Source organism: Schistocerca gregaria, chromosome 1, assembly GCF_023897955.1.
Source record: "Schistocerca gregaria isolate iqSchGreg1 chromosome 1, iqSchGreg1.2, whole genome shotgun sequence".
NCBI classification, from domain to species: Eukaryota; Metazoa; Arthropoda; class Insecta; order Orthoptera; family Acrididae; genus Schistocerca; species Schistocerca gregaria.
The window spans coordinates 431,437,775-431,457,226 of NC_064920.1; the positions used below are offsets into that span (position 1 = coordinate 431,437,775).

Here is a 19,452-nt window from a genome sequence, read left to right on the forward strand (position 1 = left end):
GCTCTGTCCCACTCATACCATAATACTTAAGCTGATATAGAATTATCTCATGATTCACATCGTCACAATCCTTTGAGAGATCACAAAATATACCATTGGGTGATGTATGATTATTCAAGGCATTTAATATTTGATCAGGGAAAGCATATATAACAAATTCTCTTAAAACGCTTTCTGAAAACAAAAGTTGCATTTTGCTAGTACTTCATTTTTATGACTATGTAAAGCTACTCATGAATACATTATTTTTACAACAATTTTGGATAAAGCTGTCAGAAGTGAGATTTGGTGGTAGTTGTTAGCATCGAACATATCCCTTTATTATGGAATGGTTAAACTATAGCATATTTCAGACAACCTGGAAAAATTCTGTGTTGCAGTGAGATACTACCTAAGTGCCTGATAATACTTCTTAAATGTTGTAGACAAGATTTTAGTACTCTGTTGGCAATGTCACCAACTCCATGCGAGCTTCTACTTTCGAATGAATTTATTACTTTCCTGATTTCAGTAAGAGAGGTGTGTTCAATTTTATTTTTATCAAATTTTATAGATATTAGCCCTTCCATCACAGTCTTGCATTTTCGAATGAGTAGCCGGATTCTCTTTTCCCTTCAAGACTTGAAAATGTTTACTAATCATTTCTACTTACGAAATGTTGTTAAAAAAACTTTTCATTGATTTCGATTTCGACAGAAATATAGTCTTCCTGTGTTCTTGGTTACTGTGTTTTCCTTTTAACAAAATACCAAATTGCTTCAAGTTTACTGTGACTTTCTTCTGGACACTTTAATAACTTTTCTTTATATAGTGCAGTAGTTTTTTTTATGGTGTTTGACAGATTCTCGATCATTACTCCTCATAGCTGTAAGATACACTTCCCTTTTCTGTTTAAAAGGTATCTTTATATCTTTAGTAATCCAGGGCTATTTACATGATTTCTTACAATTAGGTTTCATTTTTCTCTTAGGAAAACTGTTTTCAAATACACTCACGAAGATATCATTAAATACGTATATTAAATTTAAATCTGCAATGGTTCTCTTAGACCTCTCCGCAGTCTGTCTGTTGCAAGTTTTCCCTAAAATGTGCAATTGTTAAATCGATCGCTGAACACACTATATTTTTTCATTACTGTATGGATCTATTTCATATACTTTAAGCAGTTATGGTGATGAGACCTACCATTCTTAACAGGAAAAATTCTTATTTGTTTCAATTAAGTATGTACTGCTACAGAAGAATACTGAAGATAATGTGGATAGATCACGTAACTAATGAGGAGGTATTGAATAGGATTGGGGAGAAGAGAAGTTTGTGGCACAACTTGACTAGAAGAAGGGATTGGTTGGTAGGACATGTTTTGAGGCATCAAGGGATCACAAATTTAGCATTGGAGGGCAGCGTGGAGGGTAAAAATCGTAGAGGGAGACCGAGAGATGAGTACACTAAGCAGATTCAGAAGGATGTAGGTTGCAGTAGGTACTGGGAGATGAAGCAACTTGCACAGGATAGAGTAGCATGGAGAGCTGCATCAAACCAGTCTCAGGACTGAAGACAACAACAACAACAAGTCTGTACTACACAAACGTTTCATTAAACAAAAATTATGAAGACAATAGCATTGCTTCAATGGAAAGAGATGCATACTATCATGGACAACATTTTAACAAGACAGCGTAACTGCTATTAAACAAACTAGCTTTGTGTATGAAACTATGTGAACAATTAAGACACAGGTGCATAATGTAACAACACATAGTATCGACTACAAGATACCGCACAAGCAGCCTTTCTTCACAATACACGCTTACATCATTCTCAGACATATTCACTGAATCCAAATTAACAATATATCATACCAAGTTCACATTAGTCACAGATCTTCAAGCCTTTTTGTGATACAGTACCTGGAGCATATAAACAATGCAACAAATGCTTTATGTGATAATTAGAATTTCAGAATATATTACTTCGACAACGTTACAGAAAACAACAGATTGCTTACGAGATTTACTGTTAATTTAGCCATGTCTATTTATTTTTCTGTTTACTATTACTTAACGTGTGCGCAAGTTCTCTCTCTCTCTCTCTCTCATACTCAGTGTGTTTGTGTGATTGTGTGTTTGTGTGTGTGTGTGTGTGTGTGTGTGTGTGTGTGTGTGTGTGTTTGTAAGACAATCTGGATACGAAGTGTGCCTACCACTGTACATCAAATTCATTTAAAGGCATAAGCATGTGTGAAAAAATATGTAACAACTTTCGATACAACAAGAAACTACTAACATTTGAGTTCTCAATAAGAAAAGTAATTCTTTTTCTAAAGGAACACATTCCCACTACAAAAAAAAAAAAAAAGGTGTTCGAAAGGATTATCTGCATAACACAAATGTACCGATGTGTGTTCCTCAGCAGTTACTTACTGCGTTCAGTACACTTAAGTGAATCAGAGAAATGAGTTTCCGTCTACAGCATATTACGTGAAACGTATTCCTTGCGGGAAAAGAGATCTGCTATGTATCCAATTCACTATGCAAGCAATAGAAGCTATTCGTTTCCATGCATCAGGGAATATGCTGATCTCCGACCTGAGAGCAAACAGTAAGAGAAATGATATCTTCTTATAATACATATGAATAAAACTTTGTGAAACAATCAAGTAAGGTAATTTTTTCTCAACGTATTGCTTTGTGATGGTAGGTATTTTTTTGCAATCATTCCCCTCCAGTGCCAATGTCTTCATCCCAGAGAAGCATTTGCAACCAACGACCGCAGTTATTTGCCGGATGTATTCTAAACTCCTTCTCTGCACTTTTTGCCCTCTACAGCTCCCTCTAGTACAATAAAAGTCATTCCCTTATGTCTTAACACATGTCATATCGTCCTGTCCCTTCTCCTTGTCAATGTTTTCCACATACACACTTCCTTTCCAATTCTGCACAGAACCTCTTCATTCCTTACCTTATCACTCCATCTAATTTTCTACATTCGTCTGAGCAGCACATCTCAAATGATTCCATTCTCTTCTGTTCCGGTTTTCCCACAATCCACGTTTCACTGCCGTACAATGCTGTGCTCCAAATATACATTCTCAAACATTTCTTCCTCAAATTTAGCAACTCGTTTGATACTAGTAGACTTCTCTTGGCAGTGTGAGCACTTTTAGCTAGTGCTAGTAGGCTTTTGATGTCCTTGTTCCATCCGTCATTCGTTATTTTGCTTCCTAGGTAGTAGAATTCCTTAACTTCAGCTACTTAGTGACTTTTAATCCTGATGTTAAGTTTCTTTTTGCTCTCATTTCTGCTATTTCTCATTACTTTCGACTTTCCTCTATTTACTTTCAGTCCTTATTCTATAGTGATCTGACCGTTCATCCCATTCAGCAGGTCATATAATTCTTCTTTATTTTCACTCTGGATAGCAGGGTCATCAGGGAATCTTATCATTGATGTCTTTTCACCTTGAATTTTAATCCCACTCCTAAGCCTTTCTTTTTCTTTCCATCATCCCTCCTCTGATGTTCTGATCGAATAGGAGAGGCGAAAGATTACATCCTTGTCTTATACCCTTTTAATCCGAGCACTTCGTTCTTGGTCGTTCTCTCTCATTATTCCCTCTTAGCACTTCTACATCTTGTATATCACCCATCTCTTAATGTGGCTGAACCCTAATATTCTCAGAATTTTGAACATCTTCCACCGTTTTACAGTGTTGAACGCTTTTTCCAGGTCGACAGATCCTATGATCGTGTCTTAATTTTTCTTTAGCCTTGGTACCATTATCAACCGCTACATCAGAATTGCCTCTCTGGTGCCTTTACTTTTCCTAAAGTCAAACTGAACGTTATTAAACACATCGTCAATCTTCTTTTCAATTCTTCTGTATATTATTCTTGTCAAATATTGGGATGCATGAGTTCTTAAGATGATTGTGCGACATTTCTCGCGTTTGCAATCTTCGGAATCATGTGCATGATATTTTTGCTAAGTCAGATGGTATGTCTCCGGACTCGTGCACACAAGTGTGAACAGTCGTTTCCTTGCCGTTTCCCATTTCATATGCCACGGTTTAACAAATTCTCATGGAATGTTATCTACACATTCTCCCTTATTTAATCTTAAATCCTGTAAATATGCCTTATAATCTGATTCTAACAGTGGATCCGATGTCTCTTCCCAATCGACTCCTGTTTATTCTTCTATCACACCATTCAAATCTACCCCTTATAGAGGCATTGAATATACGATGGTCAGTCAAAAAGTAATGCCTCCTATTTTTTTTTCTACGTTTAATTGTCAGGAAATTTAAATGCAATTACATAGGTTGAAAACCACAACATTGAGGATCATTTTGTCATTTTTCAATGTAATCTCCGCCCATCTCTACAGTTTTGGTCCATCTTTGAACAAGGGCATGTATCCCAGCACGGTAAAAATCACAGCTCTGCTTCCTAAGCCATTGACGCACGGATGTTTTGACGGCCTCCTCATCTTCAAAATTAATCCCACGATGAGCTTCTTTTAGTGGCCCGAACAGATGGAAGTCTGATGGTGCCAGGTCAGGGCTGTATGGGGGATGAGGCAAAACTTCCCATCCAATTTTGACAATCTCGTCAGAGGTGTGACGACTGGTGTGTGGTCTTGCATTGTCATGCAAAAGAAGAACATCTGCCATTGATTTTGTTGGGCGAACTCGCTGAAGACGTGCTTTAAGTTTTTTGAGGGTTGTGACATATTGAACAGAATTTATTGTGCATCCCTGCTCCAAAAAATCAACCAGAATCACATCCTCTGTATCCCAGAAAACTGTTGCCATAACTTTCCCTGCCGATCGCACAGTTTTGAATTTTTTCTCCCTCGGCGAGCTTGTGTGACGCCACTCCATTGACTGCCTCTTTGATTCGGGTTCAAAAAAATGCACTCATGTTTCGTCCCCGGTCAGAATTTTTTTCAGAAACTCATCTCCCTCCAAACGGAAGCGCTGCAAGTGTTGGGAGGCTATTGTTTTCCTTGCCTCTTTATTCTGGAACCCACCGTGCACAAACTTTTGAGTACCCCAATTGTTTCGTAATAATCGTGATCACACTGCCTTTACTAAGAGAAATAATGCGACACACTTCATCTGCAGTCACCCGACGGTCACCACGAATGATGTCATCAACTTGCTGAATGTTGTGTGGAGTCACTGCACTCACCGGCCTGCCGCTCCGCTTTTCGTCAGTCAACGGTGTTTGCCCTTCAGCTTCCTTACAACGACGAACCCATCGTCTAACAGTGCTGACATCCACTGTCACAACACCATACACCTTCTTCAGTCTTTCATGAATGCGTATGGGCGTTTCACCTTCTGCATTCAAGAATTCAATCACACAACGCTGTCTCAAACGAACATCGATGTCGGCCATCTTACAAATTTCTGCTGTGCTGCCACCTGTTGACACAGAAAGTTACTACTGCAGTGGATTGAAGAAGAAGGTTTGAGGAATGGCGCCAAATTCAAATTTTTCACTTAACTTAATTTTTTTAAGTAGAAAAAAAATGGGAGGCATTACTTTTTGACCGACCCTCGTACTATTTACATCCATACGCTCTCTCATCTGCATCTACTGGCGGCATTCCCTTTGCACCCTTAACGTTACCTCCCTTGCTTTTAATTTCACCGAAAGTTCGTATGACTTTCCTGTATTTTGAGTGATCCTTCAGCCAATCATTTCTTCGCATTTTTCATGCAGCCATTTCGCTTTAGCTTTCTTGTACTTCCTGTTTATTCCATTCCACAGTCACTTGTATTTCTGTATTCCTGAAATTCCCAGAAAATTTTTGTGATTTCGTCTTTCATCGATATACTGAAGTGTTTCCTTTGTTACCCATGGTGTCTTAGTATTTACATTCTTCATACCTACGTTTTTCTTTCCAACTTCTGTGATTGCCCATTTTAGAGATGCCCATTCCTCTTACTTATATTGGCAACTGAGCTATCTTTATTGCTGTATGTCTGGTCTTAGACAACGTCAAGGATACCTCGTCATTCCTTAGCACTTCCGTATCCCACGTCTTGACGTATTGATTCTTACTGACTATTTTCTCAAACTTTAACCTACTCTTCATCACTAGTACGTTTGATCTAAGGCTGTATGTGTTGCTGGGTACGCCTTACAATCCAGTATATGATTTCGGAATGTCTGTCCGACCTTGATGTAATCTAACCGAAATCTTTCCGTATCACCTAGACTTTTTCAGTATACCTTCTCCTCTTGTGATTTTTGAACACAGTATTCGTTATTACTAGCTGAAACGTGTTACAGCCGAGCGGTTGTATTCCCTTCAGTCTCGAACCGTGCGACCGCTACGGTCGCAAGTTCGAAACCTGCCTCGGGCATGGACGTATGTGATGTCGTTAGTTTAGTTAGGTTTAAGTAGTTTTAAGTTCTAGAGGACTGATGACCTCAGATGTTAAGTCCCTTAGTGCTCAGAGCCTCCTACTCTTTTCCCCATAAGTTCAATCTAATGCCCATGACCATTAGATTTTCTGTACATAAACGCAAGGGGTTCGAACGCGGGATCTCCTAATCTAAGGAGATACCGGATTCGAATTCGAACCTGGTACACATTTGCGCTCGTCGCCACTGACTCCTCTTAATGTCCCGCTACGGCTGACAGTTGTAATCCACTTTCCATTTACTTATAGTGTCTCACAGATGCCGGATGTACGTGTTGTCTGTTCTTTTTAAGAGATATACACCCCGAATTCGTATAACATTAGATACAGGTCTCCTTTAAACACTGTATTACCCTTTCAAGATCCTCATTTACTTTCTCTATCACTGCCTTCTCAGCTTACGATGTCGGAATGTGTACTTGAACTCTCGTTGTAGCTGTTAGTTTGCTGTCGAATCTGGTAAGAACAACTCTATCACAGAACTGTTCACAGAAACACACTATCTGCCTCACCTTCCTATTCATAACGATGCTACTTCCGTTATACCATTCTCTGGTGATGTTTGATATTTACCTTGACTCATCAGACCAGAGACCCTTGTCTTCCTTCCATTCCACTTCATCGTTCGTACTATATCTTGATTGAGTCATTGCCTTTCCCCTTTTAGCTTTCCTACCACGTTCACGCTACTGACATTCAACTTCCCTACTCGTAGAATATCATCCTTTCACACGTTATTTAATCTTTTTCTCATGGTCGCTTTCCTTTTGGCAGTCCTTCTTAAAGATCCGGAAGGGGGACTATTCCGGAATCTTTTGCCAGTGGAGAGATCAGCATAACACTTTTTCCGATTACAGGCCACGTGTCCTGCGCGAAAATTTTATGTGTCTATAATTCATTGGTTTCCGTTGCCTTCTGAATCGTGATGCCGTTGATCATTGCTGATTCTTTCGTCTGTAGGACAGTTTCCCATCCCAAGGACAAGATAGTGCCCTGAAAATTGCTATACAAAGATGGGGCTGAAATTGGACACACTGAATGTACGTTTTAACTTTGCGCCCGGGATTTGTACATCGACACGGCATTTCTTGCGGATCAAAGAATGATAAATCATTCAGAGAATCGTTTCTAATATCCTCTACATGTTTCATTCTACGCTTTGCAGGTACTGGGGAATCTTATTTTGAAGGACTGCTGCTCATCTCTATAATCCGTTTTCGTGCCATAATCGATGATTCTGCAATATCCTGTTGTCAAGAAAGAAAAGACTTTTGACTCATGCACATACTGAAGTCTTGACTTGGTTGTGGTAAAAGCCATATGAATTGACTGAGTATACATGCGCTGTGTCCACATTCGTAAGTTAATAAATGATGAATAAATTAAAATCAAAATTTCTACTTATCAGCATCCCCTATACCATTTTTGTACTTTTTCACAAACTAGGTTTCAGAACATTAAAGTACAATTTGTTCTTCTTATCACAACACCTAAAGATATCATCAGTAAACAATTCTGGGCTAAATTGCCGTGGTCGATCTGTAGAACTTCTTCTTCCTGACGTTTCGTTCTCAACTACGGAGAACATCTTCCGAGGTGATTCGACGACTGGCTGCTAGGAGCTGGGGTCGCCGCTTATATAGAGATCGTAGAGGGCGCCACCGCACGTCACGTGGCGTCGATATGTACCTATCTGTGGCTATTGTCTGTTCTCTCGATTGCAGGCAATCTATTGTCACGTGATTGATGCAACGTCGACCGCCATATTTTGTCCAATTTTAATTCTTCTTCTTTACGATTAAAATTGTATTGATGTTTGTGGATTTCAATTGCCTCTCTATACATCCGTGTATAATAATGCGACCTCCTCGCTAGCACGCTTGTCGCACCGAATTTTACTTCGTGATCTCCATCCTTAAAAACATGTTCCGCTACTGCCGATTTGTCGATATGTCCCAAGCGACAGTTTCTTTTGTGCTCCGTCAAACGTGTATTGATGCTTCTTTTTGTAGTTCCTATGTAAACCCTGCCACAACTACACGGAATTTTATATACCCCTGGGGTGGCTAGGGGGTGACGAGCATTTTTGTTGATCTTAGGCACTCACTAATTTTCTTAGTAGGTCTGAAAATAGTCTCCACCTGAAACTTGGCTAGTACTTTCCCAATGCGATCCGTGATGTTATGGATGAAGGGCAGAAATACTTTTCCAGCTGATGGTTGTTGCTGTCTCCTATTTTTAGGCATTTTTCTACTTGAGTGAAGTGCTCGGTTAATTTCGTTTTTCGTATAATCATTTTTCACAAAAGCGATTCGTAAATGATTTATTTCTTCTTGTAAGTAGCCTGGTTCACAAATATTATTGGCCCTATCCACTAGTGTCTTTATGATCCCCCTCTTTTGCCTAGGGTGGTGGTTTGAGTTCTTATGGAGGTAGCGATCAGTATGTGTACATTTCCTGTAGACCTTGTGGCCTAAGGTCCCATCCGCCCGTTTGATAACTGATACATCCAAAAAGTTAAGTTGCCCATTATTCTGAAACTTCCTGGCAGATTGTATCTGTGTGCCCGACCGAGACTCGAACTCGGGACCTTTGCCTTTCGCGGGCAAGGGCTCTACCAACTGAGCTACCGAAGCACGACTCACGCCCGGTACTCACAGCTTTACTTCTGCCAGTATCTCGTCTCCTACCTTCCAAGCTTTACAGAAGCTCTCCTGCGAACCTTGCAGAACTAGCACTCCTGAAAGAAAGGATATAGCGGAGACATGGCTTAGCCACAGCCTGGGGGATGTTTCCAGAATGAAATTTTCACTCTGCAGCGGAGTGTGCGCTGATATGAAACTTCCTTGCAGATTAAAACTGTGTGCCCGACCGAGGCTTGGCAGGGTTTACATAGGCAGGGTTTACATAGGAACTACAAAAAGAAGCATCCATACACGTTTGACGGAGCACAAAAGAAACTGTGGCTTGGGACATATCGACAAATCGGCAGTAGCGGAACATGTTTTTAAGGATGGAGATCACGAAGTAAAATTCGGTGAGACAAGCGTGCTAGCGAGGACGTCGCATTATTATACACGGATGTATAGAGAGGCAATTGAAATCCACAAACATCAATACAATTTTAATCGTAAAGAAGAAGAATTAAAATTGATCAAAATATGGCGGTTGACGTTGCATCAATCACGTGACAATCGATTGCCTGCAATCGAGAGAACAAACGATAGCCAGAGATAGGTACACGTGACGTGCGGTGGCGCCCTCTACGATCTCCATATAAGCGGCGACCCCAGCTCCTAGCAGACAGTCGTCGACTCACTTCGGAAGATGTTCTCCGTAGTTGAGAACGAAACGTCAGGGAGAAGAAGTTCTACAGATCGACCACGGCAATTTAGCACGGAAGTGTTTACTGATGAAGACGCCGGCCGTGAAAGCCTACATGGGATGATCTAAAGGTATCTTGCTTCCTATGCTTTGAAGTTTCAGCCGGAAGTCAGAGACCTGTCGTCATACCAATTTGTGAGGATTACAACATCATCATTGCTCATAACCCTCTTAAATCCATGTGGTTCATTTTTCTTTACACCTGCGTCAGTATATCAGAATCAGGCCCTTTGCTGGCTATTATTGAGGAAAAATGTCAGCACACTTATGTTCTTACTATTTTCCTGGATTTTTTAAAGGAGGAGGAGGAGGAGGATCTTAGAGTTTAACGTCCCGTCGACAGCGAGGTCATTAGAGACCGAGCGCAAGCTCGGGTGAGGGAAGGATGGGGAAGGAAATCGGCCGTGCCCTTTCAAAGGAACTTTCCCGGCATTTGCCTGAAGCGATTTGAGGAAATCATGGAAAACCTAAATCAGGATGGCCGGAGACGGGATTAAACCGTCGTCCTCCCGAATGCGAGTCCAGTGTGCCTGGATTTCTAAAATATCTTCCATACTTTGCTTTTGTTTATAGTTTCCTGTAACGGCTTAAGTGGTTTCGAGGAATTAGTAACATCAAACTATTGTAAAAATGATAGCCAACACTTAGAACTAGGACAAAAGTAAATCGTGAACTGTGTAGGAAACCAACGGTGAGGGTGGTTATAGAGACTTTGTCCTATGCCACAGACTTTTTTTTTCTGTGACAACTGTAATTCCACTAACGTATGAATATGGTACCTTAAGTTCACTGAACACTTGAAATAAAATGTATATAATTTTGAAAGCTAAGTAGTTACACTTAGCAAGAAACTTTGTACTGTCGACAGTTTGTGCATGTTGAAAGATAGGTCAACAGATGCTGAATTGAAGAGACCCTCATGAATAAAATAAGCTTTGCCCACTGACTTACAAAGCTTTTAGAATATGTGTATCGACTGAAAATACACTCCTGGAAATGGAAAAAAGAGCACATAGACACCGGTGTGTCAGACCCACCATACTTGCTCCGGACACTGCGAGAGGGCTGTACAAGCAATGATCACACGCACGGCACAGCGAACACACCAGGAACCGCGGTGTTGGCCGTCGAATGGCGCTAGCTGCGCAGCATTTGTGCACCACCGCCGTCAGTGTCAGCCAGTTTGCCGTGGCATACGGAGCTCCAACGCAGTCTTTAACACTGGTAACATGCCGCGACAGCGTGGACGTGAACCGTATGTGCAGTTGACGGAATTTGAGCGAGGGCGTATAGTGGACATGCGGGAGGCCGGGTGGACGTACCACCGAATTGCTCAACACGTGGGGCGTGAGGTCTCCACAGTACATCGATGTTGTCGCCAGTGGTCGGCGGAAGGTGCACGTGCTCGTCGACCTGGGACCGGACCGCAGCGACGCACGGATGCACGCCAAGACCGTAGGATCCTACGCAGTGCCGTAGGGGACCGCACCGCCACTTCCCAGCAAATTAGGGACACTGTTGCTCCTGGGGTATCGGCGAGGACCATTCGCAACCGTCTCCATGAAGCTGGGCTACGGTGCCGCACACCGTTAGGCCGTCTTCCGCTCACGCCCTAACATCGTGCAGCCCGCCTCCAGTGGTGTCGCGACAGGCGTGAATGGAGGGACGAATGGAGACGTGTCGTCTTCAGCGATGAGAGTCGCTTCTGCCTTGGTGCCAATGATGGTCGTATGCGTGTTTGGCGCCGTGCAGGTGAGCGCCACAATCAGGACTGCATACGACCGAGGCACATAGGGCCAACACCCGGCATCATGGTGTGAGGAGCAATCTCCTACACTGGCCGTACACCTCTGGTGATCGTCGAGGGGACACTGAATAGTGCACGGTACATCCAAACCGTCATCGAAACCATCGTTCTACCATTCCTAGACCGGCAAGGGAACTTGATGTTCCAACAGGACAATGCACGTCCTCATGTATCCCGTGCCACCCAACGTGCTCTAGAAAGTGTAAGTCAACTACCCTGGCCAGCAAGATCTCCGGATCTGTCCCCCATTGAGCGTGTTTGGGACTGGATGAAGCGTCGTCTCACGCGGTCTGCACGTCCAGCACGAACGCTGGTCCAACTAAGGCGCCAGGTGGAAATGGCATGGCAAGCCGTTCCACAGGACTACATCCAGCATCTCTACGATCGTCTCCATGGGAGAATAGCAGCCTGCATTGCTGCAAAAGGTAGATATACACTGTACTAGTGCCGCCATTGTGCATGCTCTGTTGCCTGTGTCTATGTGCCTGTGGTTCTGTCAGTGTGATCATGTGATGTATCTGACCCCAGGAATGTGTCAATAAAGTTTCCCCTTAGTGGGACAATGAATTCACGGTGTCCTTATTTCAATTTCCAGGAGTGTAGAATCGTCCCCTACGATAGACGAATGCATCAAAAAGTTTAAGAGGAAAACAACGTATGATCCTTTTAAAACAGTGCTATGTATCAACTGTAGGTTAAAAATAATATCGACCATGCAACAATTTGGTAATGAATATGTTATGAGAGGTGTTAGTAACGTGCTTTCTCAGATAAGACGAACAGCTTACCCATCGAGTGTAATGCGGCGATTTAAACAACCTGTAGCTCTACTTTTCTTAAGCACTAGGTATTATTAACAACTGGAGTCGTTTTAACTGCTAGGAAAACAACTGCGTGAGTTCTTTAAATAATATAATGTTTTCTGATTATTGTCTACACAGCTATTAACTCATAAATTTCACTACGACAGAAAACAATGTGATTTAAAATAAATCCTATTAAATTTGGCCTACAGTATCCTCTATCTGAAGTTAAATACTTTTATATAAAATTAAATGTGTACAATACTAATACAAATGTAGAAATGACAGCAAATTTGAGACAATTATAATCATATCAGTCTCATAAAAAGAACAAATTTTGAAATAGGGAGCACAAATAAAATACATAGCATTCTTTCTCGGTTAAAATTGTAGTTTCGTGATGGTAATGCAAGTAGCTACGGTCTGTTTCCCAATCACAAATGATATTTATCACAGCATGAGAGAGTTATATACTAATAAACTATCGTATCAAACATTCTGGAAAATTCTGCAAGTTCACAGTTTCATCTACCGGCGTAGTCTGCTGAGGCAGTACTTGATACCTAACCACATCCGTCACAATTAGTCCACCTTACTTTGTGTGTGATGTATCTCTCTATCGCTTATCATTATGGAACACCATATGGTCTTCTGCGCTCCTTCTCGGTCACTTTCTGCCTCTGGGATAAGAGTATAGGGAGTGATGGTTGTTGTGGCGGTTTTTCAAGCGTTTTCAGTGACCAGCAGGCTAGACCTATCGACAGCCTTCCTCCGGTGACGGCGCACGCTGAAGAAGGCGCCAACGGCAGCTATGGTGCAGCAGGTGACCACCACGGCCACCACGACGATGGTGACTGTGTTTGTGCTGGTTGCAGCTGGAGGGTGGCTGCGGTGTGGCGCGCGGACTGCAGGTGGCGTGGTGCTGTTCTGGGGCGCGCAGTCCAGCCCCGAGACGACGTGCACCACATGCCGCTCCCGCACAGCTCGCGGGCCATCGCAAGTCAGCTGCCGGTCCAGGGAGTCGTGCGTCCGCAGTAGCTGCAAGGTGCCAGCAAACTGTTAGCTAAATATCTGGTTGTGCGACACACAGTGAGCGACTGCTAGAAGACAGTAGGACCGTATCTGTTACACGTGGTGACCACTCTCTTACAGCGTCTGGCGGCGAGGGGGGGGGGGGGGGCATTGTGGAGGGGGGCATATCTCGGATGAAGTTGAAGATAAGTGATACTGCCGCACCTAATTATACAAGCGAATGAAACTTCCTTACAGATCAGAACCGTGTGCCTCATCGAGACTCGAACTCGATCTCAGAACCATAACCTTTAGCTGGTAAGTGGTAGAACACTTGCCCGCGAAAAGCAAAGGTCCCAAGATCGAGTCTCGGTCCGGTAGATACTTCTGATCTGCCAGGTAGTTTCTTATCAGCGCACACTCCACTGCAGAAAGAAAATCTCATTCTGTATACATCAGAATGTTCGCTGTGTATATCAATTTGGAGAAGGCGAGTTGGCAGGGCCTATGCGGTTAAATCTTTCTCTCCACCTCTGGACCAACCAAGATAGCAATCTTAATTTTTTTTCAGGAAAGTTAACCTTCCTATTTCTGTCCACTGAAGCAGAATTAACAAAGAAGATACAATAGAACCATATATATTTTAAGTTATGCCATTTTTACACTGAATATTTCATCATCCAACCTACTAAGTTCACACTTATTCAGTTAAAGTCAATACTATGATTGTGCTTTAGTAGGTAGAGTATGTGATAGTAAAAAAGGTCACAAAGTTTTACGTAGCTGTCACAAGTAGTTTTCGATATAGAGGTACAAAAAGTATAAAAAACATGCTTGAGAAAATTAGGTTTAAACTCTTCTAATAATTTCCGGGTATGCAGCCGGATCCCGTCGACATTCTGCCACGATATTTCGGCCCAGAGACGTCCGGCCATCATCAGGTGAGTACACAACTACTGAAGAGCCCAGGTGCAGTCGCGGTATTTATGCCAATTCTCGCGCACGTGTTGACATGCGCGGCATAGCCGAGTTGTACGTGCTGCCCTTGGTGGTGAAAGTAAAAGATCATCTAGTCATTGAGTATCGAATGACGCTGTCTATTCCACTGTGAATGTATAATTTTAATAACAGGATTCCAATTTTTATCTAGTTGAAAGCCGTTGTCACGATTTATAAGATTATCGGCAAGACGTATTTCCACTGATTCGTTGATTACGGAATCCCAAAATCCGGAAACCGGAGCTAAAATTTTTGTTCCATTGTATTCCATTGAATGTCCCAATGAAATACAGTGCTCTGCTACTGCCGATTTTGACGGTTGCCGCAGACGGGTGTATCTTTCATGTTCTGTACATCGTTCATGGACAGTTCTTGTCGTCTGGCCAATATATGCTGAGCCACATTCACAGGAATTTTGTAGACGCCTGCTTTCTTCCGTTGTAAATCGTCTTTAACGGATCCAACCAGGGCCCGGTTCTTTGCTGGTGGACGGAAGATAACCTTGATTTTATTCTTCTTCAGTAATTGGCCTATTTTCGACGACACATTCCCGGCGTATGGAAGAAACGCAGTTGATTTAAAGTCGTCATCAGCGTCCTCAGTGCGCTGCTTCTTGTTATGACAGTTGCACATGGCCTTTCTTATTTGGCGTGAAGTGTAGCCATTCTCTTTAAAAACCTTCTCCAAGTGTTCTAATTCTGCGTGGAGGTTTTCATCGTCCGATATTACATGCGCTCGATGTATTAATGCCAGACGACAAGAACTGTCCATGAACGATGCACAGAACATGAAAGATACACCCGTCTGCGGCAACCGTCAAAATCGGCAGTAGCAGAGCACTGTATTTCATTGGGACATTCGATGGAATACAATGGAACAAAAATTTTAGCTCCGGTTTCCGGATTTTGGGATTCCGTAATCAACGAATCAGTGGAAATACGTCTTGCCGATAATCTTATAAATCGTGACAACGGCTTTCAACTGGATAAAAATTGGAATCCTGTTATTAAAATTATACATTCACAGCGGAATAGACAGCGTCATTCGATACTCAATGACTAGATGATCTTTTACTTTCACCACCGAGGGCAGCACGTACAACTCTGCTATGCCGCGCATGTCAACACGTGCGCGAGAATCGGCATAAATACCGCGACTGCACCTGGGCTCTTCAGTAGTTGTGTACTCACCTGATGATGGCCGGACGTCTCTGGGCCGAAATATCGTGGCAGAATGTCGACGGGATCCGGCTGCATACCCGGAAATTATTAGAAGAACAAATACGCCGGGAAAATTTCAGAAGTCACATCAGGTTTAAAGTTTAAAATGATAAATATCCACTCATGTACTTAAATTAAGGCTCAAAGGCACCCAGAATTATGGTTAGCATCATCATCTTTGTCATCCACCATATGTAAAATATTCTTCCTTTTGGTTCAACTTGCTTCTTTCGTCCTTTATTCGAGTGCACGCTGTGCACATTACAAATCTTGTCTTTTCTAGTAACTTCATCCCACTTTACAGTATTACAGCCGGGGATTATGTTAAGTTGTTCTAGAACTCTATACCTCCATGTTTACGTCATTAAATATTAATACAGGTTCACTAATTGCCAGTTTCATTGCACGTAACCCCAACGTAGGAGCGGTATTACCTGAAAAGGGCAATCACAGAAGTAGGTACGTGTAACAGAAGGAATACTTCAATTAATCAGTGAAAGAACGAAGTACAAAAATTTCCATGGAGATTCAGGAACACAGAAATACAAGTCACTCAGGATTGAAATAGATAGAAAGTGCAAGAAGCTAAGGTGAAATGGCTACATGAAGAACGTGAAATATTAAAAAAAGTAATGACTAACCGAAGCGTATATAAAAGTCAAAACAACCTTCCGTGATACTGAAAGGGACGGTGGTAACATTAGTAACGCAATGGGAATTCCACATTTAAATGCAAAGCTGAGAGCAGATAGTACACTGAGGCCCTTAATGAAGGAGGGGAGGGGATTTGCCTGATGACGTGATAGAATAAGAAACAGGAGTCCCTAGGAAAGAGACAGGGGATACAGTATTAAAACAGAATATAATATAGCTTTGGAAGACTGAAAATGAAATAACATTGCATTAGAAATTCAAAAATCACTGGGGGTAGTGGTGCTGCATAGAATGTGTGTGGCTGGTGGAAAAAGATCATCCGCACATTTTCCGATGATTTCAAGAGCCGACAAGTGCGAGAACTGTCGCACGGTCAGCTTAACTGCTCATGCATCCAAGTTTCTGATAACAATGATGCACAGAAGAATGAAAAAGGAAATTGAAGAAGTGTTGGATGTTAGACGTTGAGCAGCTTAGTTTTAGGACAGGTAAAGTCATCAGAGGTGTAGTTCTGATGTTTAGATTGATAACGGAAGCAAGGCTGAAGAAAAATTATGTCACATTCACAGGGACTGTCGACCTGGAAAAAGCGTTGGACAATGTAAAATGGTGCAAGATGCTCATAATCTTGAGGATAATAGGGGTAAGCTGTGGAGATAAACGAATAATATAGATTACTGGGTGATCAAAAAGTCAGTATAAATTTGAAAACTTAATAAAGCACGGAATAATGTAGATGGAGAGGTAAAATTGACACACACGCCTGGAATGACATGGAGTTTTATTAGAACAAAAAAAATATACAAAAGTTCAAAAAATGTCCGACAGATGCCGCTTCATCATAACATAGCATAACAAAGTAAGACAAAGCAAAGACGATATTCTGTACAGGAAATGTTCAATATGTCCACCATCATTCCTCAACAAAAGCTGTAGTCGTGGAATAACGTTGTGAACAGTACTCTAAAGTATGTCCGGAGTTATGGTGAGGCATTGGCGTCGGATGTTGTCTTTCAGCATCCGTAGAGATGTCGGTCGATGACGATACACTTGCGACTTCAGGTAATCCCAAAGCCAATTATCGCACGGACTGAGGTCTGAGGAACTGGGAGACCAAGCGTGACGAAAGTGGCGACTGAGCACACGATCCTCACCAAACGACGCGCGCAAGAGATCTTTCACGCGTCTAGCAATATGGGGTGGAGCGCCATCCTGCATAAACATCGTACGTTCCAGCAGGCGTTTATCAGGAAGACTGGAAACGATGCGATTCTGTAACATATCAGCGTACCTCTCAACCGTCACGGTAGCAGTTACAAAACCAGAATCAAGCATTTCCTCTCAGAAAAAAAGCCCGATAACGGTAGATGTGGAAAATAGAAACCCCTACCGTGACTTTCTCGTCGTGCAATGGAGTTTCCACGACAGTTCTAGGATTTTCGGTAGTCCAAATTCTGCAGTTGTGGGCGTTGACAGACCCTCGGAGCGTGGAATGAGCTTCCTCGGTCCATAACACGTTACTCAACTAATCGTCATCTTCCGCCATCTTTTGAAACGCCCACACCGCAAATGCCCTCCGCTTCACTAAATCGCCTCAGTCCCAACCAATCAGTAGTGTATGGAATGCCGGTGCGACGTGCGACTGCACGAGCGCTGACTTTCCCGTGCATAGACGAACCCGCTACAGTCTCCATTTCTTCCTGAACTGTCGCAGCAGCTTTACCCCATGTGCTCTGTCGGTCCCTACGGGACCTATCGTCTAAACAACCCGTGGATTCGAACTTCGAAATAATTCTCGCCACAGCTGCATTTGTCAAAGGACCTATACCCGTCAGAATACCCTTCCTATGGCGATAGGATCGTAACGCTCAACTAGCACATTCCCCATTCTGATAATACAGCTTCAAACGCGACTTTTCAAGTAAACGTCAACATGTTGCGACTGCTGGCGCATCCGATTCTCTCTCTCATTACAGCTCCTTTTATACACTTTTGTCATGCGCAGTCACTAACGTTTTGGTGTCCACCGCCATCTGTCGGACATTTTGTGAACTTTGTTGTTTTTTTTTTGTTCTAATAAAACTCCATGTCATTCGAAGCGTGTGTGTCAATTTTTACCTCTCTATCTACATTATTCTGTGTTTTATTGAGTTTTCAACTTTATACTGACTTTTTGATCACCCGGTATGTACAAGAGCCAAGAAGGAATAATTTTACAATGCCACAGATTGACCGGGAACGGCCACACAAAATTGGCGCAAAGTAACGGCAGTGCCGTGCACCCCGACCGAAATTTAGCGTTAGGTGTTATCCAATTTTGAATGATCGCTGCATAATTTTTCTGGAAATTGGCCAAAGAAAAATTAGTCAAGAATCGGCCACGTACGAGACCGTTTCCTTTTTTCGACCCATTGTAGATGATGTAGGTCAGGATCACTGCGTAATGTTAATTCTAGTTTACTGCTTACGGATATGGCACCAGTTATTTTTTTCATTAAATTGCCATAGATTTACGCTAAGTGAGCTTGGTCTGAAGTGAGTGTATTGTTGTCCCCAGTAACACAAGCGCGTGTGATAGTGCTTTTCTACAGCCAGAACTACCGTGTCGGCGAATTTTGTTACGTGTTCGGTTTCACTCAGTGCGTGCTCTGCCACGGACGATTTCTCCACTTGCCCCAACCTGCAATGTCGCTTATGTTCTTTGAGCCTAGTGTTGATTGATCGTCCAGTCATTCCACGGAAAAGGTTGTGTCGGCAGAGCACGCACTGAGTGAGACCGACCACGTAATAAAATACGCCGACACGAAAGTTCTGGCTGTAGAGAAGCACTATCATACGGGCTTGTTCAGAGAAGCTATATAAATACAAAAGCACGCGAACAGCTTCAACAAGAAAGAGGAAAGCATTAAGGTAAAGAGATCCTGCCTTGCCGTACCCGCAGCGAACGACCGTCGCAGGTAGCAAGAGGAGATCGGCACCGGAAATGACCGCGGAGAAGCCCTCGGACGTTGGCGCGCCAGGTACATATAGTCTGCAGCCGCGAGCTCGGCTCCAGTTCACCACCGGCAATGGAAGGTGAAGCTTTGACAATGCCAGCCACTCTTGCTGGCGAAACGTCAGTAAAATCATTAAATGA

At 42.6% G+C, this 19,452-nt stretch overlaps 1 protein-coding gene across 1 annotated transcript in view; it reads right to left on the reverse strand.

The window, feature by feature from the left end:
* Window positions 1–12,545: 12,545 nt before the first annotated feature.
* LOC126351408 (platelet glycoprotein V-like) overlaps window positions 12,546–19,452 on the reverse strand; it is a 52,778-nt gene continuing 45,871 nt past the window's right edge. The window contains exon 4 of the mRNA XM_050002604.1: window positions 12,546–13,470. Coding sequence (XP_049858561.1) covers window positions 13,156–13,470 — 315 coding nt within the window. The 3' untranslated portion in view covers window positions 12,546–13,155. The remainder of the gene's footprint in view (window positions 13,471–19,452) is intronic.